This window comes from Penicillium pulvis (assembly GCF_028828015.1).
Source record: "Penicillium pulvis strain IBT 33274 chromosome Unknown contig_7_segment1_segment0, whole genome shotgun sequence".
NCBI lineage: Eukaryota > Fungi > Ascomycota > Eurotiomycetes > Eurotiales > Aspergillaceae > Penicillium > Penicillium pulvis.
The window spans coordinates 771,750-794,182 of NW_026643079.1; the positions used below are offsets into that span (position 1 = coordinate 771,750).

At 49.6% G+C, this 22,433-nt stretch overlaps 10 protein-coding genes across 10 annotated transcripts; 5 read left to right on the forward strand and 5 right to left on the reverse strand.

The window, feature by feature from the left end:
* Positions 1-346: 346 nt before the first annotated feature.
* N7503_008228 (uncharacterized protein) lies at positions 347-910 on the forward strand (the record flags this gene model as incomplete). The annotated part of the gene is made up of 2 exons (XM_057067775.1): positions 347-815; positions 864-910. The coding sequence occupies 2 exons, from the start codon at positions 347-349 to the stop codon at positions 908-910; spliced, it is 516 nt and encodes a 171-aa protein (XP_056918630.1).
* Positions 911-1,829: 919 nt separating this feature from the next.
* On the forward strand, positions 1,830-3,198 carry N7503_008229 (nitronate monooxygenase; the record flags this gene model as incomplete). Its single annotated transcript, XM_057067776.1, has 5 exons — positions 1,830-1,959; positions 2,081-2,614; positions 2,675-2,703; positions 2,757-3,019; positions 3,090-3,198. The coding sequence occupies 5 exons, from the start codon at positions 1,830-1,832 to the stop codon at positions 3,196-3,198; spliced, it is 1,065 nt and encodes a 354-aa protein (XP_056918631.1).
* Positions 3,199-3,854: 656 nt separating this feature from the next.
* N7503_008230 (RNA-DNA hybrid ribonuclease) lies at positions 3,855-5,197 on the forward strand (the record flags this gene model as incomplete). Its single annotated transcript, XM_057067777.1, has 3 exons — positions 3,855-4,059; positions 4,139-4,706; positions 4,771-5,197. The coding sequence occupies 3 exons, from the start codon at positions 3,855-3,857 to the stop codon at positions 5,195-5,197; spliced, it is 1,200 nt and encodes a 399-aa protein (XP_056918632.1).
* Positions 5,198-5,653: 456 nt separating this feature from the next.
* Positions 5,654-7,522, forward strand: N7503_008231 (putative Na/H antiporter; the record flags this gene model as incomplete). Its single annotated transcript, XM_057067778.1, has 5 exons — positions 5,654-5,771; positions 5,823-6,496; positions 6,550-6,632; positions 6,683-7,091; positions 7,148-7,522. 5 exons carry the CDS (start codon positions 5,654-5,656, stop codon positions 7,520-7,522), a joined length of 1,659 nt encoding a protein of 552 aa, XP_056918633.1.
* Positions 7,523-9,158: 1,636 nt separating this feature from the next.
* On the reverse strand, positions 9,159-13,946 carry N7503_008232 (uncharacterized protein; the record flags this gene model as incomplete). Its single annotated transcript, XM_057067779.1, has 3 exons — positions 9,159-9,329; positions 9,406-9,594; positions 9,654-13,946. 3 exons carry the CDS (start codon positions 13,944-13,946, stop codon positions 9,159-9,161), a joined length of 4,653 nt encoding a protein of 1,550 aa, XP_056918634.1.
* A 510-nt stretch (positions 13,947-14,456) lies between these two features.
* Positions 14,457-15,023, forward strand: N7503_008233 (uncharacterized protein; the record flags this gene model as incomplete). Its single annotated transcript, XM_057067780.1, has 2 exons — positions 14,457-14,473; positions 14,558-15,023. 2 exons carry the CDS (start codon positions 14,457-14,459, stop codon positions 15,021-15,023), a joined length of 483 nt encoding a protein of 160 aa, XP_056918635.1.
* Positions 15,024-15,344: 321 nt separating this feature from the next.
* On the reverse strand, positions 15,345-15,962 carry N7503_008234 (uncharacterized protein; the record flags this gene model as incomplete). Its single annotated transcript, XM_057067781.1, has 3 exons — positions 15,345-15,551; positions 15,635-15,792; positions 15,863-15,962. 3 exons carry the CDS (start codon positions 15,960-15,962, stop codon positions 15,345-15,347), a joined length of 465 nt encoding a protein of 154 aa, XP_056918636.1.
* Positions 15,963-16,680: 718 nt separating this feature from the next.
* On the reverse strand, positions 16,681-17,970 carry N7503_008235 (chitin synthase export chaperone; the record flags this gene model as incomplete). The annotated part of the gene is made up of 7 exons (XM_057067782.1): positions 16,681-16,892; positions 16,951-17,281; positions 17,352-17,445; positions 17,509-17,596; positions 17,654-17,747; positions 17,819-17,854; positions 17,941-17,970. 7 exons carry the CDS (start codon positions 17,968-17,970, stop codon positions 16,681-16,683), a joined length of 885 nt encoding a protein of 294 aa, XP_056918637.1.
* Positions 17,971-18,641: 671 nt separating this feature from the next.
* Positions 18,642-19,918, reverse strand: N7503_008236 (dienelactone hydrolase family protein). The gene is made up of 6 exons (XM_057067783.1): positions 19,837-19,918; positions 19,661-19,744; positions 19,444-19,595; positions 19,086-19,337; positions 18,899-19,010; positions 18,642-18,846 (listed from the first exon to the last, which is right to left on the reverse strand). Exons 1-6 carry the CDS (start codon positions 19,895-19,897, stop codon positions 18,692-18,694), a joined length of 816 nt encoding a protein of 271 aa, XP_056918638.1. The 5' UTR covers positions 19,898-19,918; the 3' UTR covers positions 18,642-18,691.
* A 482-nt stretch (positions 19,919-20,400) lies between these two features.
* Positions 20,401-22,343, reverse strand: erg4 (c-24(28) sterol reductase; the record flags this gene model as incomplete). Its single annotated transcript, XM_057067784.1, has 5 exons — positions 20,401-20,412; positions 20,469-20,686; positions 20,747-21,078; positions 21,131-22,162; positions 22,306-22,343. The coding sequence occupies 5 exons, from the start codon at positions 22,341-22,343 to the stop codon at positions 20,401-20,403; spliced, it is 1,632 nt and encodes a 543-aa protein (XP_056918639.1).
* Between the last annotated feature and the right edge of the window lie 90 nt (positions 22,344-22,433).

Genomic DNA, 22,433 nt, shown 5'->3' on the forward strand with positions numbered 1-22,433 from the left:
CCAAACTTCTCAGTGGTCTATGGGTGTTTGTAGTGATAGTTCAATTGAGAATTTCCAGGTGAAATCACATCCTGGATACCGTCAGATTTCTTTTATATCTCTTAGTGTGGCCTTTCATCTGCGCAGGTCTTCATCTCAACCCCCGCAATCGCTTCCGCCTGAAATGGATGAAGACTCCCCAGTTGCTCCTTCGCCTCCAGATAGCCGAACTATTATCACCAAATATCCGAGACTCTTTGTTACTACTCTTACTACTCAAGTAATTTGTACGGTCATCGTTGCGGCAATACTTGGAGCTCACTGGCAATGGAATCATAATCGCGAAAGAGAAGTCCCACGCCTAATAATGACTACCGGTCCACAAGAAGATCTCACTGAAGTACAAGATATGACTGCTGACTTTCACGTGGCTCGCCTCCCCAATAGCGAGCATACAATTGTCAGCATCATCAGTGACATTTACCACGTCTATCTGCAACTAAACGTACTTTCGGTTTGGGAGGTATCCTGGGCTCCGCAGGAAGGTCACAACATTAACCAGGCCCTATGCGAGAAGCTTCATCTCGACCCTGTTGTGATCTCGCTGATGAAGCGACTACCATACTTCCAGTTCTCAGGGATATCTGGCGATATCGAGTTTATTCACCCTTACTCAAGAGCATTTGACTATCTCGAGGACTATGAGTTCCGTGGAGGTCGCGATCCGGATCGGTTTGAGTTTGACGAACCCCGGTCAGACTTTCTTGTCCCCCACGAGATAGCCTTAACTTGTTCAATGGATGAGGGTATCCATGTGATTCTCGATACAAGAGAAAGTAGGTATATTCATTATCTATGGAGGGTCATGACTTACATATCTTAAGGACACAATACGAATATGGAGCTTTCACAACCCACCTCTCGACGATGACTATCGAAAGTGTCATCCACATCATCTTATCTTCAACAAGTCAGGTCACTTGCGATCCTCCCTAGCATGATCAGATATCCTCGTGACCTATTTACTGAGAAGAAACGTTTTCACGATGTAGTAGGTCATCACCTTTTTCACATAAAAACATGGTCCAATATTCACCTCTACAGTACCCCAGAATCTAGAAGGTCCTCCAGGAGCAATATGGTTGGCCGTATGACTTCCGAGAGGCCGAGTGGAAGGCTGTATTCCAAGTCACTTGGCAGCGAATTATACGTGATGACCTAACCTACGAAACCGACAATGATGACGAGCTTGAGCCTGAAGTTTTGAAGGGTGGCAAGGATGAGGAGAGTTTCGATTTTTGGCCTGGGAGGAAACAATGGCAACAGTAAATGACATTGGAGGTCCCGAACTGGAGAAGAACGACAACACCAATTTTTCCGAGCAGCGATGGAAGGGAAAAGTCGCCATCCAGTTCATATAGTAAAGGCGCACAGAAACAGTGAGAATTCGTTGCCAAGAAAAACCGGCCGCTAAACCCGGTGCAATTCACCACCAACAATACCAGATAAACAACCATAGACCAATTAACTTAATGTACCCTAGAATAGCTTTATTAGTAGGCGCTTCCATGAATTTCATACAAGACAAAAAAAGAACCCAAGAAAGCCAGCCGCTACTCCTGGCGCATATTACCGTCTGGACAGTACATGATTTATAGCTTAATGCGGGGCTATATATTCGGGCCCCATTTCCAGACTTTCGCACATCTTACATCACCTCGTAGCTACCTGCGAGCTCATCTCGAGGACTTCTGCTCTAAATCCCAAGCTATCAATCAAGTTCTCTGGCCTATGTGAAATAACCAGTTTTGATCCAATAATACCACACAGGAACAACACGACTGATAGCCATGGCCCAGTCAAAGCACCTCCTCCAAACATGGTTTCCCCATACGACATCTCCATTCATCGCCAATGCGCCCATGTTCGGGTTTGCGGATTATTCCCTGGCAGCTGCAGTGACCAAGGCCGGTGGTCTCGGTATGTGGACAAATTTCCTCCCAGCTGGATTCGAGTTTGTGCTCCGCTCGACCTAAAGTCATCGATTTGGTGGTAGACCTAACGCCCCTCACTAACGAGTAATTGGCGGATGATCCAATAGGCTTTATCGGCGGAGGGTTTGACTTTACTACAGAGTCAAGCCAACTCACGAAGCTCAACGACCAGTTGGAGAAAGCTCGCGCAGAGGTTGGAGCTATCTCCTCCAACAATCTACCCATTGGCGTCGGATTCATTACATTCAAGCCCTCGGGATTTATTGATAATGTGATTCCACTACTTCAGAGACATCGACTAGCGGCAGTCTGGCTATCTTTCCCCGAAGCCGACGCAGATCATCTGCCCATCATAGAAGGGATTCACCAGGTCCGGACAAAGAGCGACTGGAATGTTAAAATATTCGTGCAGACAGGAACCGTTCAGGCAGCTACGGAGGCTGTCAAGCAAGGTGCCGATGTTGTCGTTGTGCAAGGTTCTGATGCCGGAGGGCATCAATGGGCACAGGGGGCTAGCCTGATCTCGCTTTTGCCCGAGGTACGCGACACCCTTGCAGAAACCGGTGCTGCATCCCACACTGCAGTCTTGGCAGCTGGTGGTATTGTAGATGGCAGGGGCTGTGTTGCAGCACTTGGACTTGGTGAGTTATTGAAGTTCAAGTATATGAAGTGATTATCTAACGATGTTTTCTTGACCATAGGCGCCGATGGAGTCGTTATGGGCACTAGAGTGAGACATCCGATACCCCTCCTTAACCAGCACAGCGTGCTTACAAGATTTAGTTCGTCGCTACTGAGGAATGTGCAGCCCCATCTCTTATCAAAAAGGCGATCCTGTCTGGCAGTGACGGCGCTGCTTCGACCATCAAATCCATTCGGCATGACGTTTTCCAGTCAACCGATGTTTTCCCCAGGCAATATGACGGCAGAGCTGTTATTGGAATCAGCTATGATGAATCTAAATCGGGTGCTAGCGACGAGGACATCATTCAGCGTTACAAGGATGCCATGAAGAACGGAGAGGATGATCGGCGGACGGTATGGGCGTAAGTTCTCTTGGAACCCATGAGATGGCATTCACGCATGGCTTACACTGACCAAAAAAAAATTACTCAGTGGTGCAAGTATTGGTGTGATCAAAGAAGAGTTGTCTGTGGCTAATCTGGTCAAGAGTGTCCAGCAAGAGGTCAAGTCCGTTATGAACCGACTCAATCAGAGCATATAATGATGAAAATGGCCCAATGGATCCAAAAAGAAGCACCCCCGCAGATATTCGGAAAGGCTCACTAGTCTAAGATTGTCAAATTTGAAACAATGCTGTTGATACTGTGGTCCTCAATCCTAGTATATCCTCAGCGAGTCCTGTTCGACCCATGTCCATACGTACCTATTCGCAAACTCCCTGTTATACCGTTGTTGAAACCTCAGAAGGTTGAAAATAGCACTGAAATACTGATTAAATTACGCTTATAGCTAGCATCGCGGGTCCATTGCATCAATATAGAAATCCAAAAGTCAAGTTTCACGATCCCTGTCCCAATCAGGCAAGGCCCCCTCCCTAGATCCCCCTCTTCATCTCAACCCTGTCTGAGTCAAATTCCTCAACGTTGCTTGCCTCATACGAAAAGCTTGTCGCTCACCCCGTGGTTATTCGGGGAATCCACAATTCACCGGCATATTTCGTCCTCGGCTCCGAAGTTGGGGTCGTGGTCGGTTTTGAGTTATCGGCCGCGTTCGCGTTTCACTCCGCGACGCTGGATAACCCGTGCAGATTTGCAGACGTCAAGCTCCGATAAGAAACTCCCAAATACCTCCCTTTATACTCATTCAACCTCTGAAACCTCGCGATCCTCCTACTCGACCTATTACTACGTCAACTCCATGAAGGGTGCCACACCATCCCCCAGTCCGGCGCCCGGACCGAAAGCTTCGCCAGCCCCGAAATCCACACCTCCCGCCGCAGGGATCAAGCGCAAAAGAGTCCCCGCCGCAAAATACTATGCTGTCAAGGCAGGCTTCAAGCCGGGCATTTACTATGGATGGCCAGAGTGTTTGGCTCAAATAACAGGGTTTAAGGGAGCTATTTGTGAGTGCTCCCTTGGCAGCTCCGAGCTCATTCCAAAATCACAGGCTTGTCCGAATACTAATTCGTTCCTGTGCTCTAGTTCAATCGTTTTTAAGCCATGAAGATGCCACCGCATTCTTGAATGGTGCAAAGCCTCCGTCCCGTGGCGGTGCGGAGGGCGCCGAAAGATATTATGGGATACAGCGAGGCCGCGTTCCTGGGGTGTACACGGATTGGTCGAAAGCACAGGAGCAGATCCAAGGGTTTACGCGCCCGCGATATCGCAAATTCTCGACGCGGGAGGAGGCCGAGGAGTTTGTGAGAGAAGGACAGGCGCAACCTGCAGTTGTCTTTGGTAGTGCAAAGAAACCCACTGGACCGCATGGTATCCGGGGCGAGAATCCCAAAAACGCAGAAGGCGTCGAGTATGCGCCCGGGGAGGGTCCTTTACCGCCAGGCGCGGAGGATGGCTTTGATCCCAATGTGCTGCTGGATTCCACCACTGGGAAGGTCATCTACAAGACTGCACCTGAAAAGGCTGCTACCAAGACACAAGCAGCGGGGATACCGGGGATGCTACGGATATACACTGATGGAAGTTCCTTGCGAAATGGAACACCATTAGCATCTGCTGGGGTTGGAGTCTTTTTCGGACCTGGAGATTCAAGGTTTGTCTGCCAATCCGTCTATTCCCTGTCATCAGTCCTGATTTACATTTTGTCATCCTAGTAGGAACGTGTCGGAGCCGCTCAAGGGGAATCGCCAGACAAATCAACGGGCAGAATTGACAGCGATTCTACGAGCGATTGACATTGCGCCTCGCCACCGAGACGTAACCATTTTCACCGACAGTAGATATGCAATTGACTGTGTCACTGTTTGGTTCATTAATTGGCGTCGGAATAACTGGATGACGAAAGACAAAAAACCCGTCGAAAACCGAGACCTGGTTGAGTCGATTCTCGTGAAGATTGAGGAACGTCAGGAACTAAAAGTCAAGACCTTGTTTCAATGGATCAAGGGACATGCCCAAGACCCCGGAAATGAGGCCGCTGATCGATTAGCGGTGAAGGGAGCGCATGAGGGTGTTAGACAGAAGGCCGAAGCCTTGGAAAAAAGTCGAGATATGCCTGACGAGGTATCTGATGATGATTTCTAAAAACATTCCAATTAATGAGCAATATTGGTCCTTGTGTTCGATGTTGACGTACGCGTGTACTCCGTAAAGAAGATGCCAAGTCCGCTTCCAAGATTCTTCCCCACATCTTTCTCTTTCCGTAATTCCAGATTTCTCCTCCCGCAACATCGCAACATCGCAAACATCACTGCATCGCAAACATTGCAGGGTCTTAGATCCTTGAGCTGCCACTGTGATTCTTCTCTGGTCGTTCCTCGTCTCCCAGATGGTCGCCTTGTATTACATCAAGCGCGTTCAAATTACGATTCGATAACATTTGCTTCTTGTTACTTGGAATACATCTCTTTTAAATATTATTTTGGCATCTCCTGAAACCCCGGCGACTCAAGAACGTTAGATCCCTAGATCTTAAGATCTCAGTTTGCAGGTCCCAGATCGTCGGATCGGCTATCCGACTGTGACCCCGCCACCGGCAAAATGCCGACTCTTGCATTGATCAATTTCAATATCGTCTGTGCTACGCTTGGAGGCTTTGTATCCCTCTTCGGCCTGGTGTCATATCTATGCAAGGAGCGATTCTATCTCTCGGAAGCATGTAGGTGGACCCCCTCACCGCAGATCGTGCAGTCACTAACCGTGCCGCCAGTGATCTCATTGCTAGCCGGAGTCTTATTTTCACCTCATGCAGCCAATTTTATCAGGCCCGAGGACTATGCGTTACACTCCGCGGCAAACCTCGCGGAAATTACTATGCACTTTACCCGGCTGGTGCTGGGCGTGCAGCTAGTCTTGGCCGGTGTCCAGCTTCCTAAACGCTACCTGCAGATTGAATGGCGGAGTTTGTCTCTGCTGCTTGGCCCTGGCATGGCGGCCATGTGGATTTGTAGCAGTCTGATCGTTTGGGCCATGGTTCCGAATTTTAGTTTCCTCCATGCTCTGATTGTGGCAGCATGTGTGACCCCGACAGATCCTGTTCTGTCCAATTCCATTGTCAAGGGCAAGTTTGCGGACAAGCATGTCCCACGCCCCCTGCAGCGGATTATTGTCGCTGAATCTGGTGCCAATGATGGTCTGGGCTACCCATTCCTTTTCTTTGGCATCTATCTTCTCAAATACACCGGTATGGGTGGTCAGGGATATAGCGGTGGGGCAGGAAAAGCCATGGCTTTGTGGTTCTATGAGACTTGGGTGTACACCATCATCTTGAGTATTATCTATGGAGCTGTCGTTGGTTGGTTATCGAGAAAGTTACTCCACTGGGCTGAAGAGAAGCACTATGTTGACCGGGAGAGTTTTCTGGTGTTTGCTGTTTCCCTTGCTGTAAGTTGCAACATGGAGCTTTAGAGCGGCCTTGAATCTAATCACGAATCTAGCTCTTCATTGTTGGAACATGTGGGCTTATTGGTACCGATGATCTTCTGGCATGCTTCATCGCCGGAAATGTGTTTACTCACGAGTGAGTCCCTTTGAATCGGAAGTACTAGATACCATAACTGACCGATTTAGTGATTGGTTCCGCCTCGAAACGATAGATGACTCTCTTCAACCAACCATTGATATGCTTCTCAATCTGTCTATGTTCATGTGGTTTGGTGCGGTTTGCCCGTGGTATTCATTCTTGCACAATGATATCATCCCCATCTATCGGCTCATCTTTTTGGGGATTCTCATTCTCCTTGTTCGTCGGATGCCGATCATATTCGCCATGCATAAATACATCCACCAGATCGAAGATCTTTCTCACGCCGCCTTCGTGGGATTCTTCGGCCCGATTGGCGTTGGTGCCATCTTTTATCTATCGATCTGTCGAGAGTTCCTGTTGGAGATCACAGTTGATGGTCAAGTGCGAGAAGATGCACAAAAGGTGGCAGATACTGCCTCCATTGTGGTGTGGTTCCTTGCTATTTGCAGCATTGTGAGTATATCTTGATGGACGAAACTTGAAAGACTTCAGCCTAACAACTATTCCAGATCGTACATGGACTATCCGTTCCGGTCGGCAAAGCCGGTTACCATCTTCCCCGCACCCTCTCAACCGCCATTACTGCGAGTAGTACCACGGAAACTAATTCTGTACCCATCGAAGCAATTCGGCGTACTCACAGCACTGCCACACCCATTGAGAATGACTCTTCGAGCTTCCGAAGCCGCAGGCGCCGACAGTATTCTTCGCCCACTCCACCATTGTTCCGTCTTGGTCGTTCAAAGATTCCTCCTCCATCGCCTTCCCAAGCCAATCCTGGTGTTGGACAAACCGATGAACCAGAGAGACCTGTCAACCTGGTCATTCACGAGCCAACGCCAAATGCGGGCAGAAGGCAGAACGATGCGTCTGCTTCCCCTTAGCCATTCTGGTAGACATACCTTGTTGACACATTGTTGATAAAAATGGCCCACAGGAGACTTTGTCCTAAGCTACGCTGCCTGTCAGCTTCTTGCGCAGAGTGTTCTTGTTATAGGAAAGGATCACCTTTCCTTCTTCTCCGAAGATACTTTCTGATTTTACCTTGTTATTTGACCCCTTGTCACTCTTTGTATATGTTGTTTATCCGGAAGGGGCAGTCGACTCACGTCGCTGCCCCATTCCAGTGCATTGTTACTTGTCTTTTCTGTTTATTCATGGCCTTGAAAGTTGCATATACTTCTTGTCATCTAGATAGCCAGTGGATTTTTGTATAGGAAGACTCCAGACTTCCAAAGAATATCATCTATTCCCTAGCCAGAACCATGGAACCCATGGCCATCTCCATAGCTGTATATGTCTAGAGAGACCAAAAAAAAGCACTAGTCGGGGATGTAAAAAATTTCACGATTGGGCAGCTATGGTGGTCGAGTTATAGCATTTGAAGTCGATCATCAAGGTTTGGTTGACGAGATTTTAATAGTTTATGGCAGTTGTTATTTGTAGGTTTATAGCGGTACTATGTGGATCGATTTCTCCAAGCAAGGGTTTTGTAGTGTAATGGTCATCACTGTGGATTCTGATTCCACCGATCCCGGTTCGATCCCGGGCAAGACCTTGAAGTTAACTTTTTGCTAGCAACAAGTCTTTTTTATTTATGTGCTTGATTTTTTTTTGAATCATGAGATACTTTACAAACAGAAAGAAGGGCCTAGCCGAGTTAGGAAAGAGACGAGAATGTTCAAGCCACTGTATGAATTGAATTGGAATTCTTAGTATGGTAGACAAATCGAGAAGTGCGACATTTGGACACTTGAAATATAATGTACCGACATCTTACTTATTCACCTTTTTCTATAGGGGAGGTGCTCGACCACTAAGAGTGGCTGTTGTATCAACTTTCCGAAGGTATACTTCTTTACATGTACATGTGAACAGCCAGAAATGGAGTAGCAGATGAAGGACGATATACTGTGCCCAGCAGCATGTCTTCTTTGGTATAAAGCCCTATTGTTGCATTGCTCGGCAAGAAGATGTCTAATATCAACAATCAGAGAGCGCCAGTCAGATTCCATGCTGTCTTGAAATATCTGAGAGCTGGTGGTCTCATGTTACATTAAGTCAGACCGTTATTCTCCTGGCCTCAAGTCGTGCAAAGTGGCCATGGTTGTCATGGAGGTGGATGCATGGACATATCACTCATAGCAACAATAATAGTATGATGAGATAAAGAAAAGCTGGAGTAAGGAGGGTATGTACAGTGGGTGCTGTTCGAGAAATTTGTGTGATCGGGACGTACGACAGTATTAGGATAGGAGGGAACAGAAAGAAAGGTGGTAGCAATGAAAGAGTGCAAGGGGGAGTAATTAAGTGGCAAAATGACTATCTAGTCAAGTTTAGGAGTGGACTCGAAGTTTTGGAGAAATTTAGTTGGTTTGTCTAAACTCTCACTAATTTTGTAATTTTGATTCAAAGAATTCATCTCCTTCGCCTCAGGAAGAAGAGAAGAAATACAGAGCACGGCACACAGGAACTCAGAGACACATATCTCACATACAAGGAACACACCTACTAACCCGCTCAGTTGGCGGGGACTCGGCGGTACATGTCCTGCAAAGCCCGGGACAACGGGACGATCTGCTGCAGCAGGCTGGACGAGGGGTTGCGGCTGTGAACCGCGTTGTACAGCTCGCCGAGCCGGTTGCTCAACAAGCTCAAGATCTGAGCCGCCACTGCACCCACTTCCGGATCCTTTAAGGAAAAGTTAGCACGACGAACTAATTCTAGGGAAGGACGGGGAGGAAAAGAGAGAAAAAGAAGAACATACCTGCAGGTCCACGTTGCGCAGACTCACTTCGAGCCAGTGGAGGCGAGCAGAGATGTTCTGCTGCAGAGAAGCGGTCACGGCCACACCAGCAGAGAGGACGACAATTGCCGGGAGCTGAGCCAGGAACGAGGGATTCGTTTGGCAGAAGTAGTTGTCGAAAATTTCTGCCTGTCGTGCGGATTGCAGCCACTGTGAAAAATTTAGAAACGAGTCAAGAAAAGCATGGGTTTGATATATAAGTATCCTACCTTGACGATGGCTTCATGATACTGGGGTTGGGGCCCCGAAAGCATCTGGTCAATATCTGCAAGCTCCTCCGAGAGAGCTGGAATTGAGGGACTCGCCAGAGCCGAAGAGGAACGCTCTGGCCGATTTAACAGGCGAGGATCCCGAACGGGGGAAGAAGACTGGACCGGTGCCTGGACCGGTGCCTGGGCAGGAACTTTTGCTGCTGGGGCAATATTCGAGGGGCCGGTGTTGGTAGTTGGGAGGTTGTTGGCAGTCAATTGACCCATGTGTGCGACCATGGCACGCATTGCATTCTCCATCTGCTCAAGTTTGGCCAGGGTGATGTTGGCGGTCACACGATCTTTCTCACGTGCCTCCTCCAAGATCTTGATTCTGGCTTCAGCTTCATCAGAAGCCTGCTTGCTTCGCTTCGCGAATTCCTCCATGAATGGCATGAAAGAATGCGAGACGGCGAGGGTAACTCCCTTCTGGACGTGCCCCTCGAGCATCTTCACCATACGGCTGGCCACCGCGTCAACCAGAGCGGGGTTTTCGACAGTTGATTCGATCATGCGGGGCATGATCTGGTGAAGTTGCTCCCTCAAGACCTTCGGTAGATGGTGGAGCATATTGGTCTCCAGAACTCGGGAGATTGCACGATGGATTGTCTGATCAACAGCAGGGGTAACATCGTCTGTGATGGCCTCTTGGAACATGCGTCGGAAATTCTTCTCAAGATCGGAACTCAGCTTGTCTGAAACAAGACGAAGAAGGTTCTCCTGCTTGACGTTTGAAGCACTATCCCAATGGTGACGTTCATCGTCGAACCGCGCGAAGAGGCGTTCCATTCCAGAACCGAAAATATTGTCCATGTCCTTCATGAACTCACCGCGAGAATTCTCGAATTGTTCCTTCAATTGCTGGGCCATTTGTTCCTCGGTAACTTGACCGACAGTAGGATAAGCGCCATCAAGGTGGTTGGAGGACGCCATTTCATGGGCATGGGAGTTGCTCATGGTGGCGGTAGAAGCGGTAAGAGTTTCAAGTTCTTTGGAGGAGGGGAGGGGAAGGGGTTCAACACCAGCTGTAGAAGTAGGGTCTTTGAGTTTGACGGCGTCGGCTGGAGCCTTCTTTTTCTTCTTCTTGTCAAGCTTTTCAGTGCTGTGAGGAAGGGCAGCAGGTTCAGATTGTTCGTCAACAGGCTTTTTCTTTGAGGAAATTTTGACCGGAGAAGGGTTGCGAGACGATGAGATGTTGCGAGAGGAGGAAACAAGACCAGTGGAGTCGGCGATGTCATTTTTCTTCGCAGTGTCCTTGGGAGTACGTGTCGTGGGAGATGGAGTATCACCGTTGACGGAGGGGTCTTCAGTCAAAGACGGCGGGAAAGACTGAAGTTCACGGACTTCAATGGAACCTTCCTCCAAGGCATCGATCGGAGAAATTACTTTGTTGTCTGACGTCCAACCCAAATCATCTCTCTTGATGTTCAGGCACGTCACTCCACGCGAGTGCATCACATACAACTCAAAGAGATCAGTTTCTTCCGGCGCGCGCTTCTCCGTACCAGTTTTGGATAACGGGAGCAGCTCCAGGCTTCTTAGCTGACCCTTGGAACCAAGCGAGATTTCCCGAATACCACTGAGGCATGCAGTCGAATCTGGCCTGGGCAGGGAGCTCTCCTTATCACCCGCAGCCTTTATGAAGGCAGCCTGCGACATACCAGGCAGATTGTACCTTGGCGCCGACAGATGCACGAAATAGATCGAATTGCGGGTGGGATGTCCGACTACAATGATACCCGACGAGGCATGGAATACCACGCTGCAGATTGCATCGGATTCGTTCTCATGAGGGAAATTCACCTCTCCCACAGCCTTGCCGAGCCCAATATCCCAGAGCTGCAAGGTGTGGTTCTGCTTCAGTCCCACGAGAACGTACCGAAGAGCACTTGATCGTGTGTACGGACGCAGCTTGTCCACGAAGAGTACTGATGTAGGCCAGGATTTCTCTGCCGGGGAGCCAGTCACGAATGTGTTCAAAGGAACACGCACCTCGTTCGGTACCGGTCCCTCAGCAAAGCTATCACGGTCCAGCAGGTCACGAATATCCCAGAAGCGCAGACGGCCGGTCTTGTCTAGAGACGCAATGACAGTGTCATCACCACTGAAGGCAAAGTCTTTTCCGGCTTTTCCAGTGGAGATTTTCAGAGCACGTTCCTTGAAGAACTTCTCCGTGTTCACCGTGCGTTGGGCACCAGACACACCATAGCTGGCATTCATCGCAGCCTGGGGAGAAACGACATATATACACTTACCCCGCCCAATAGCAATCAGATCCGCATGACGACTGCTCTGTTTGGCCCGCGTTTTCAGCTGACCACCAGAGGTGTTCTCGTCCGAGGCAGGGAATGGCGGGAATATGAGGCTTTCACTCTCCAGCGCATCCATCTCAAACAGATCCTTGCCCTCCCGTGAAATCAAAGACCAGTATACAGCACCGCTGACACCGATTCCGAGGATGGCCTGCACTTCGGATTGGCCCACCGCGGAGAGAGACGAGCACAAGGAGACATTAAAGACACGGTCCCGAGTAGACCGGAAGACTTGTCGGTCACTGCCATCGTCCTGGCGAATGATCCGGATTCCGCCAGTCTTAGCAAGCGCATACACGATATAATCAGATGTGGCGGCAGTCAACGAGCGGTCCAGCTGATCGAAATCCTTCTTCAGGCGGGCAATATCCATAACGGCATCGTCACGGAAGGACACAATCTTCCCGGGTTGCGGTTTGACAATTACGGAGATGAACGGCTGTAAGGGGAAATTCCGAACGGACACAACACGCACTTCTTCCTTCTCTGCGCTGTCTTCAGCGCTCTCCCAGCTGTCAGCCAGAGCCTCGGCATTCTCATTCCGGGTCTGATGATCAGCAGTGGTAGCGGCTTCGACATCTGATCCCTTTTCAGGCTCAGTCGATTGAGGCATTTCAGCGACTTCTTTGGGCTCGATGACTGTCTCCCGCAGACGGTCAGCGATCGATGAGATCACTGCTTCGGTCGGTTCGGCAGCGAGAGCTTCGGCTTCTGCTTCAGCTTCCACTTCAGCTTCCACTTCAGCTTCAACCTCGGCCTTCTCAGCCTGGATTTCCCCACTGCTGAGCGAACGTCCGATCTCGCTGACGAGACGACTAACAACGTCATTCACAGCCTGTTTCTGCCCTGCTTCAAGAACCGGTGACTTGCTCCGCTTCGGCTTCTGGGTTGCGACGAATTCAATAGCCGGAGAAGCATCCTCATCAGCGGAAGGATTGACCTCCAGCTTCTGCATATCTTCAACAACCGAGGGCTCGTAGTCCGACTTGGGCTGGGGAGATCTAGTGCCGGGCGAGATGGCAGCCAACTGATCGAATGGATTGACATACGTGAACATTGACTCCTTAGAAGAGGGAGATACGACCGTTTCCGGTTTCGCAGCCTCGAGAAAGGGAGCGACAGGCTCCGTCAGAATGTCATTGGCCTCCGATGGTTTCGTCTCAACAGATGCCTCAGGATTGGACTGGTTTGATGCGACTGAGAGGGGGACTTCCGTAGCCTCGTCGACAAATTGGGATCGATTAAGCAGACGCAGCAACATGTTCTGAGTCTGATCGCTTGGAGCACCATCTTCCTGGACAGGAGTCGCAACCTCAGGCGCAGCAGTCTGGGCAGGAGCCTGAGCACCGCCAAACAAAGTAGCCATCAAGTTTGACGAGGAAGTGTTTCGTCCCTGCAAAGATGAGGCTACCTCTTGAACCGGGGGAGACCGCGATTGTTCCGAGGCCATAGCGGCAGCCGGCGACGGGATCGCAGCACCAGAGCCCTGGCTGAATCTTAGAAGATTCAGCAGATTGGCAGCACTATCGGAGTGGTTGGGTTGCGGGTACTGATTATGATCGGGACGAGGGGAGGGCACGTTCGGACTAATAGTATCGGATGCATGATGAGGGGGGGTATTAACCGGATTCATCGGCGAAGGACTTTGAACCGCCGATGCCACAGATGGATGATGGTATCCATGGACACCATGATCCTGGTACCGATGCATCTCCGGATGATGCATGGCAGGAGGCAATTCGCGAGCATCAAAGGGTGGGTACTGAGGGTGATGCGGAAACATGCCAGGGTGGTGGTATTGCGGTTGCGCATACCCAGGCTGAACTGGCCGCTGCTGCTGCTGCTGCTGCTGCTGAGCAGACTCTTGTCCGGACGCATGATTCGGAGAGGGGCGTGGCCGTATAGATGCCAGCAGGGCCTGAAGATCATTCGGAGTAGACATGTCTGCCTTTCGTCGTGCTACGACACCGTCCGAACAAAATCCACAAAAGCGTGTTGAGAGCTCCTTGGAGCTTGTCTTTCAAGCCTGCCGGTGAACCAGGTACAGGAAGGAATGACAACGAATTGAAGGATATAGTGACAGGATGATATCAAATTTCACAATGAGGACAAGGCAAAAAAGAAAGGGGATCGTGAAGAGCGTTAATGAGTGATGAAGAGAAGATGAAGAGGAAAGAAGTTCGAGTCTCGGATGTGAATAAGAAAAGCTTGGACAGCTTGTGGCTCTCGTTACGCGGGTTAATACACTCGTAATTACGATACGACTTGCCGCTCCGAACTTCGTCATCACCTTCAACTCCTACACATGTTCAAGGACCTGGCCGCATGAAAACAAGCCACAGTTTGATGGATGTTCACCCGGCAGCACACGACCCAACTCGATAATACCGCCATAGCTTGTTCCAAGTTTCCTTTCCCGCCAGCCCGAAGCCATCGGGCAACCCCGTCCACGATGTTCTGTCTCCGGAGGTAAGGCCTGCGGTCTCACCAGAAAAGAAAAGCGCAACAAAGCGCAGGAACGGAGATCGAGAAACTGACATTTGATATTTCTAGCTGGCTTCCGCTCCTCTTCATCCCAACAAATGCCTCGCCGCTATTCATCATTTCTTTCGTGGCGCTAACATACACCATCCACCGACCATGCATCTACTGTTCCGCGCTCCTTCTTATCCTGTTCGCATCATCCTGCCACTGGTCTGACCGGTGCATATTCGATCTTCGAAGCAACTGGTTTGCGCCACGCTATAGCTCCCAGTCAGGCGGAGAGTATGTGCCGATGCCCGGGAACGCCACGATGGCAGCACCGCTTCCTGGTGATAGCCTTGCGAGCTTTGTGTTTGACACGGTCAATTCTACTGCAAAGGTTCTAGCAGGAGCGGCCATGGATACTGCACAGCAAAGTTTTGGAATCGAGTCACGGCCTGATGAATGGACTGGAGTTGGATTAGAATGGTTGCGCAGTTTGCTGGGACGGCGAGAGTGGACACTTCCTTGCATTGATGTCAAGGTCCGACTATAGAGGACCTGGGACCTGATAATGCTGGATGACGTTAGTAAGGAATGAAAAGAAATTGTGTGAGGCTCGTCTTCTTTTTTTTTTTATCTATGAAAGCGTGTGATGAGAACTCGCAAAATGATTTTACTAATTTTATGTGAATTTCAGTGGCCAGTGTAGCGGCATGTTGATAATGTATACCTTAGTGGTGGTAGCGCTGATTCAAAACGCAAGATGTGAATATACTTGATGGATCATTGACTTCGACCTCGACATGAACTCGTGATTAGGAGATAGGCACGCGGAGGATAAACATGAAGAGCCGACTTGGCTATCTTCAATATATTAATTAGAAGTAGAGGACACAGGAACTATTTGGGAGGCATCAAACTTAGTAGTTGTTATGGCAGTAGTCTTCATCTCCGACAAAGCCGTGAAGAGAAGGGACAAAGAAGAAGCAGTGATGTTATCCATATCAAGACCAGTGACGCAGATACCCAAAGCTTGAAGAAAGTTGTTCACCTGCGGAATGCAGGCAGCGCAAGAGCAAATCTACAATATAGCTTATCAGTACGAGAAGTCATTATGGAAAGACTAATTCACCTCTCAAGCAGAGAGACAGGAAATACTCATACTTCACTTAATCCTCCTGAAAGGCAATGCTGTAATGCAGTAGTATCTCCACCTGAAATGGCGGAGAGGACACAAGTGAGTGTTCCTGTCAGACCGATACATGCAACGCCGTTGCATGTTGGAGGCGTTTGTTCGATCGCGAGTCCATTTTCCTCTGGTACTACAGAAATATTAGGCCAAACCCGAGATGTGAGTTATTAGTCCTATAGGCAAAGAGATGGCTCTCATACAAGACATATCGCCCGTATATTTCCGACGGTCTAGTGCAGGTGTTGCCATGCCAGTAGTCAAACTAGAGGCGAGGGCGAGGGCCGCAATGTTGATACGCATTTCAAGGACTGACCGGATGGATTGAATTCCTTTGGAGTCTGAGGTGTCTGAGGCGTCTGAGGTCCAAGGTAAATACGCTGGAATTTTGAAGGACAGGATCAGGCATATGCTGCGGACTCTGGGCTAGCCCAGTTGGACTATATATCTAGATTCTAGAGGTTGTAAAGGGAGCTTGCAGTTTGTGCCGTGCCGAAAAGGTACCCTAGCCGTGGAAGTCACACCTACGGAGGAACAAGTCCATGACAGAGAAGTAAATGAGAACATATGGTCACACCGGGTTGCATTGAGGGCCCACCCAATTTCGCATTTCTGTCAACGTCAGGTACTACAGAGAAAGGATTAATTATAAATATGGAGAGAACTTGATTATCGGACATGGGAATTATAACCTAAGTACATGACGGAGAGGTATCTGACAATTGAAACACAAAAACATGCCCACGGCAAGGCCAGTGAAACCCTAGAGAGAAAAGGGCCAAGTCGGGGAGGATTGTCCGGGCAAGCCGGAGAGGTAAAGAGAAATAAAACAATTGATCGTGAAACATGACCCAGAGGAATGTGGTATGACAACGTCGAAAGCTCTATTCATCGTTGACGAAATTGTCACGAGAAAAGAACTTAACGCCTCGGAGAGCCTGAAGACAGGTGAACGGAGGTTGTATGTATTGAATAGAAACAGAGAAATCTGCAAGAAGACGGAATAGAAATGGCAATGGGATCAGTTGTATCCACCCCCGACGGGCAGAGGCCAGTCGTCTTCGGTGATACTGCTCCAGAAAGCCCAGACGCCAATTACGGCGAGTAGCGTAAAGAGGGTCTCAAACAAGGTACCGTTAATTGCACCACCTGAAGCCTCGCAGAGGTGAACACTGATCACATATTGAAAGATCTGACCAATGGCGAACAAGAGAGCGGCACCGGTAAGATAAACTACGATTAGGATATTAGCAAACGGGTCTCTCAAGGGATTTTTGCCAGGTAAACTCACGCATGGGTCGGTACTCTCCCAGTACCCGCAAAACCAGTACGGATTCGAGGACAAAGAACACGACAAGACAGACCAGCGGGAACAGTTGGTACAGGACGTAGAGAGCGATGTTGCGGTAAGTATCCTTATTCGCCACGAAATGGCCGGACCAGTCAAATGCAGTATCCAGGGCGATATAGCCAGTACCGATGAAGAGCACAATAGCGGACGCGGAAATTAGGCCAATCGAAGCCGCTGTGCCATCATCAAGTAGCTGGAAACCCACAAACGCATTCAATAATAAGATCCAGCAGGTGGCAGTGATTGCGCCAAGGTGGACAGCCGAAAAACCCTAGTTATATCTTGTTAGGCCCTCATTCATACTCAAAACACCACCTTGAGAGGATCCGTCAAACTCTTACCTTTCGGACCGAATCTTCGATCGGAAGTCCACCCACGGTGAAAATCTCACAGATCTCGATGATGATGAATCCTAGCAGAAACAGTTGAATTTCCCTATTCAATCCACGTCAGCCTCTTCCCTTGCAACCACTGTATTTCCCGGAGGGAAATGCGTACCGACGCCCAACGGCGGCATGCTTTTTGTCCGACCTCCATAGCATAAAGAGCGACGCCAAGATGGCAATGAATGCGATCAGAATGGATCCTGTATTCCGTATCAACCCCCCACTCTAGACCTGTATCATATCCCAGCAGTCCATACCTAAGTTGGCGAGATGGCGACCCCCACTCAAACTGATACCGTCGAGTGCGCATCCACTGAAATTCGCATTAGGCGGTTGATTCACCACAAAGAGCTATTCACGAGAAAGAACATTGATTAGTTGGCCGTGTTTCGCGCGGTGGTTCAGGATGAGGTCTCACGAACATTGCAGACGGGTAATGTCGAGTCGCGACAGAAGTCCTGTGATACCCGAGGATGGTCAGCGGGGGTTGTGGTCTATTGGGCGCGAAACGTGGAATATCCAGGGCGAACTCCTAGCAACTCACCTTGAAATTGCCGAATTGTGTTGAGCCCATGTTGACAACGATAGGATCCCGATAGGACAGGTCCCGGTCGCGATAGAGGGCGTATCGAGTGGATGGGGACGGGGAACCGGAGCGTCCCCTGACCCGCGCTTAAGAAACCGGTCGCGATTGGAGGAGGCGAATGGTGATGAGAGACCGTGAGAAAGAAGAGGCTCCAGCGAAGGACGAGCCACAAAGGAGAGTCAATGCGTGAGAGAGAGGTGAGTGAGGTGATTCCAAGGTTTGGGACTCGGAAATTGGCGCTAGCGGTGGACTAGGCTAAAGGTGGATTAACGCCGACTTGTAAATCTTGGAAACCGAAATTGGGTGATGAATTACAATATTGGCTAGATAAGTATCTAAAAGATTGTTTAATAAAATTGAAGATGAAATCCATGGCAAAGATTCAGCACAACCAGTGGTTCACGATATTTGGGTCGAAGACTAAGAATAGGATTCCCGCTTATGGAGTTGCCTTGCACATCTAGCACAGACCATAGAGTCGATCGGCATAACAAGTGGATAACTGTAAGCAAGAAATCAGAATTTTTCAAAATCAAAACAAGATCGAAATCTATATATCCGCCCTTGCGTGACAATTGGACGTGGTCGACGGGGCGACCGTACAGAATAAAATCTACGGTACCTTTGCCCTTGCAACGGCTGTGTTTACAACTTCGGATACAAGTCCTTTATTTCTGCAGTCCCACACGGGAGATCAGCACAGTCTAGCTTAACACACATCCTCAACTACCAGCTCCTTGCCATCATGCTCTCCAAGGTCCAGTTTCAAAGTGCGCCCAAATAGCTCGAGCAGCATCTCGAAACAGGATTTGGTGATGGCGGGGTCGTATCGGCCCTTGCTGAGCTCATCCCGAATAAACGCATCTATGCATGATCAGCACCGACTTCAGATTTCGGAATTTATTGGTAAACTCACGCTGAGCCCAGGCAACTTCATAGAAACTGAACAGAACTCCCTTCTCATGAAGCGTCTTTCGGATCAAATCACGGCCCTCGGGAGGGACGTGCGTGTCATTCTTGCCGAAGATCTAAGTACGGTCAGCATCTAACATCTCGGCATGGCGATAGAAACATAGGACTAGGAAGAAGAAGGGGAGATATACCATCAGAAGCTCGCCCTTGATATCCCCAGTTCTCGCAAGACTGTCATCATTTTTGCCCGCAGCGAGGGTCTTGCTGTGAATATCCGTCGCAAAGTAACACACAGCCGCCTTGATCCGACTATCGAGTGCACAACGGTACGCAAGATGCCCACCCAGACACATGCCAGTGGCACCGACCCGACCATTGCAAGTGGGCAGGGAGAGAAGGTAGTCCACAGTCAGACTAGCGTCCTCGTCATAGGCGGCCAATTTCTATTGCAACGGAGTCAGCTACAATATTCCCACAAAGAAACCCACAAGGATATCCGAAAATAAACCAATGCAATGCACATATGCATATCATATCAATCTGATTTACCTTGCTGATCTTCCACGCGTTGCCCTTGTCCGTGTCCTCTGCATTATACTGCAAGGGCTCGGGGCCCGTGAATTCGTGGTAACTCGATGGCGCCGCACAGATGTAGCCCTGACCGGCGATCTGTCGAGCAAAACGCGCCACAGGACCCGTTACTGGGGTGATTGGTGAGCTTTGGTTCTTGCAGCACAATGGCTTGCACTTAGCTAGCGGCGCCAACCTTGATAGATCTCGCTGAAGACAACCACTCCCGGAAACCGTGCTTTAGGATACCCCGGAATAGTAGGGTGAAAGACGTAGATCCCTAACAAAAATTAGTTAGCGAACAATGAAGCAGATATGCAATTGTACTAGCATGAAACTCATGACAACCAGGTAGGGAGGGGTTATACGTACCCATGGACCCCTGTCCATCGGCCGTGGTGGGGACCTCGTGAAATGATTCTTGGACGAGCATGATGATACTTGCTCAGAATTGCTCTATTTCTTTGTCTCAAAACCGGTTAAGAAGTTTGGAGCTGCAACCGTAAATTGATGGAATGAAGCTACTTATCGATAAGCTGATGGCGGGGCCAAAATGATTACATCAGCAAGTACATGAATTTGCGAATGCCTGATGCTAGATTTGACATGAACGCGCCATACTACAAGCTGATTGATTGGAAAATAACAAAAAGAAGGTGATATAAAAAAAAAACTCAGGAATTGATTGAATATTATACAGGAAACTGAATGTTGAACTATCACTGCCAGGGTAATCGCACCGGCACACGGAGCAATTATATCAGGCAATCATTATAAAGAAAGTATCCCGAGTTGTGTGCAAGTGAACCTCTGCCAAAAGTGTATACGGCAATTTTTGTGGGCCCAGGGCATAAGCAAAATGGCCTTGAACCCGCTGTACAAATATGGATAAGGGGAAGAAAACGGATGGGAAACGCCGTCGTCAGCGGGCTTGAATTAGATGACGTACTGTGACAATACTATTAGGAATGATCCGCAAAGCAGCTCAGTGGGAAGGCACTCACGGGAATGAAGAGGTAGGGCACCTCTCGCTCATACTGGAGCCAGGCCTCGCCGTACTTGGTTCGGCACCGCTGGATATCACGCAGAGCACGGTGGGAGATCATGCAAGCGAAGAACAGCGGGTAGAACCATGGGAAGGGGCTGGAGAAGCCGGTGATCAAGCCCCAGTTTAGGGCGAAGTAGAGATCACAAGTATAGTGGATCTTACGGGCTTTGCCGTCTAAAAGGAATATATTAGTATGAGCGTTGTTGCGCGTAGAGCAAATTGGAATAGACTTACACCACCCATCAACAAGAATCTTGGAGCCATCCTCAGCGGTGATAGTCTTCGGGTTCTCCACAGTCTGCCACGGCAGCTGAGGGAAGGTGTTGCGCTTGACCATGGTGCCGCGCTCCTGCTGGCGGAATCGGTTCTTCTGGCTGTTGGTAGTGTCCCAAACCCAGTAAACAAACAGGTAGGCGATGTAGAGGAAAGCAAGGAAGAAGCGGTTCCAGTGGTACTCCGCGGGGTCGTGATTAGCCAGATAGATAGTGCAGTGGCAGTAGCTCAGAGGCACGCCGGCCAAATTCCAGAAGATGAGCATGAAACCCCACTTCTCGTAGTACATGTCCCTATTTTCAAGTCAGCTGCATGATCTCAAGCCAATTTAGAACTAAGACTTACCAGGTGGACACAATGCACTCCTCACCCTTGGAGCAGGCATTGGCGTACAGGAAGTGGGCCATGACGAGGAACATCACTTCGCCAGACACATAGCCGTAGACTTCGTACTGGCGAGCAGCCGCGCCCATGGAAAGGAAAAGCAGAATGAACCACGGCAGGCGGACCTCGAAGAACATCTTGAAGTCAAGGATGCCAAACATGCGTGGGTTTAGCTCGGCACCCATGAAGAAGTCATAGATGGGGGATCCAGTCATGCGGTGCTGAGCGCCACGAGCCAGAGCCGAGAAGTAGGCGACAATGGAGACCAGGAAGCCCGACAAGATAGCAACGCTAAGGAGGGGACCAAACTCATCAATGATTGTGTAGAGCTTGAAGAGACCGGTGAAATGGAGAACCAGCACCAGAATAATGCTAGTGTAGAAAGACCACACGGCTGAGCAGTAGTAGGGCAGCTGCTTGTTACCCGAGTGCGGCAACGAACGACCAGTAACAGAGATACCAGGAAGCAGCACGTAGCAAGCACCTTCGAAGATGAAGAAGGCCCAGTAGATGACCCACGCTTTGAGCGAGGGGAAAGCACCGGTGTAAACGAGATGCGCCATGTGGCCAAAGAAGTCAGAGAAACTCTGCCCCTCCTCGCGGGTAGGAAATTTGCCATCATAGTAAGTCGCACCAATCCACATGTAGTACATGAGCATGGGGAAACCAATCATCATGGCCGAGACACCCAGAGAGCCACCGAATTCATAGTGTCCACTGTAGTCGATCTTGGGATCAAGTCCCTCCTCCCAACCGTCCACGATGCGAGATCTGGATTTGGGAGCGGAGGCCTTGCCATTGGTCTTCAATTTCACCGGGGTATCCTCCTCCTCCTCAATCTTAACCTTGGCGGAAGTGCGACGACGAGTGATCGACTTGGACCTGCTGGTAGTTGCCGAGTCGGAGGCATCATTCTCACTCCCGTCGAAGGCAGAGCTGTGACGAGTCGAACGACGGCCAGGGGTCTCGATGAAACCGGGGCGATCCACCTTCCTAGATGATGCGAAAACATTCATGTCAATGAGAAATCCCCAAGGGACAATATGGTGGGAATTGTAAGTGGATCATGTAAACAGTCCGCACGGGGGGTTGAACGGGGGGTGGATCGCAAGTGAGATCCTGGGACAGCCACTCACTTGGGGGTTCGCCCCGTTTGGGAACGTGTGACAGTCATGATCGCCTACTCGGAAGTCCAAAATCCGAGGGGAAAATGAGGGTGGATAGTTGGGAAAGGAGAGAGCGAGGTGGAAAAGAAGAAGTGGGA

What these genes read in the sequence shown, in the direction of transcription:
- N7503_008236 (XM_057067783.1), bottom strand. Translation starts at nt 19,897, where the DNA reads ATGCTCGTCCAAGAATCATTTCACGAGGTCCCCACCACGGCCGATGGA. An exon ending in CGATGGACAGGGGTCCATGG is followed by an intron (nt 19,745 to 19,836) that starts GTACGTATAACC and finishes AATTTTTGTTAG; the next exon opens with GGATCTACGTCTTTCACCCT. An exon ending in TGAAGTTGCCTGGGCTCAGC is followed by an intron (nt 18,847 to 18,898) that starts GTGAGTTTACCA and finishes GATCATGCATAG; the next exon opens with ATGCGTTTATTCGGGATGAG.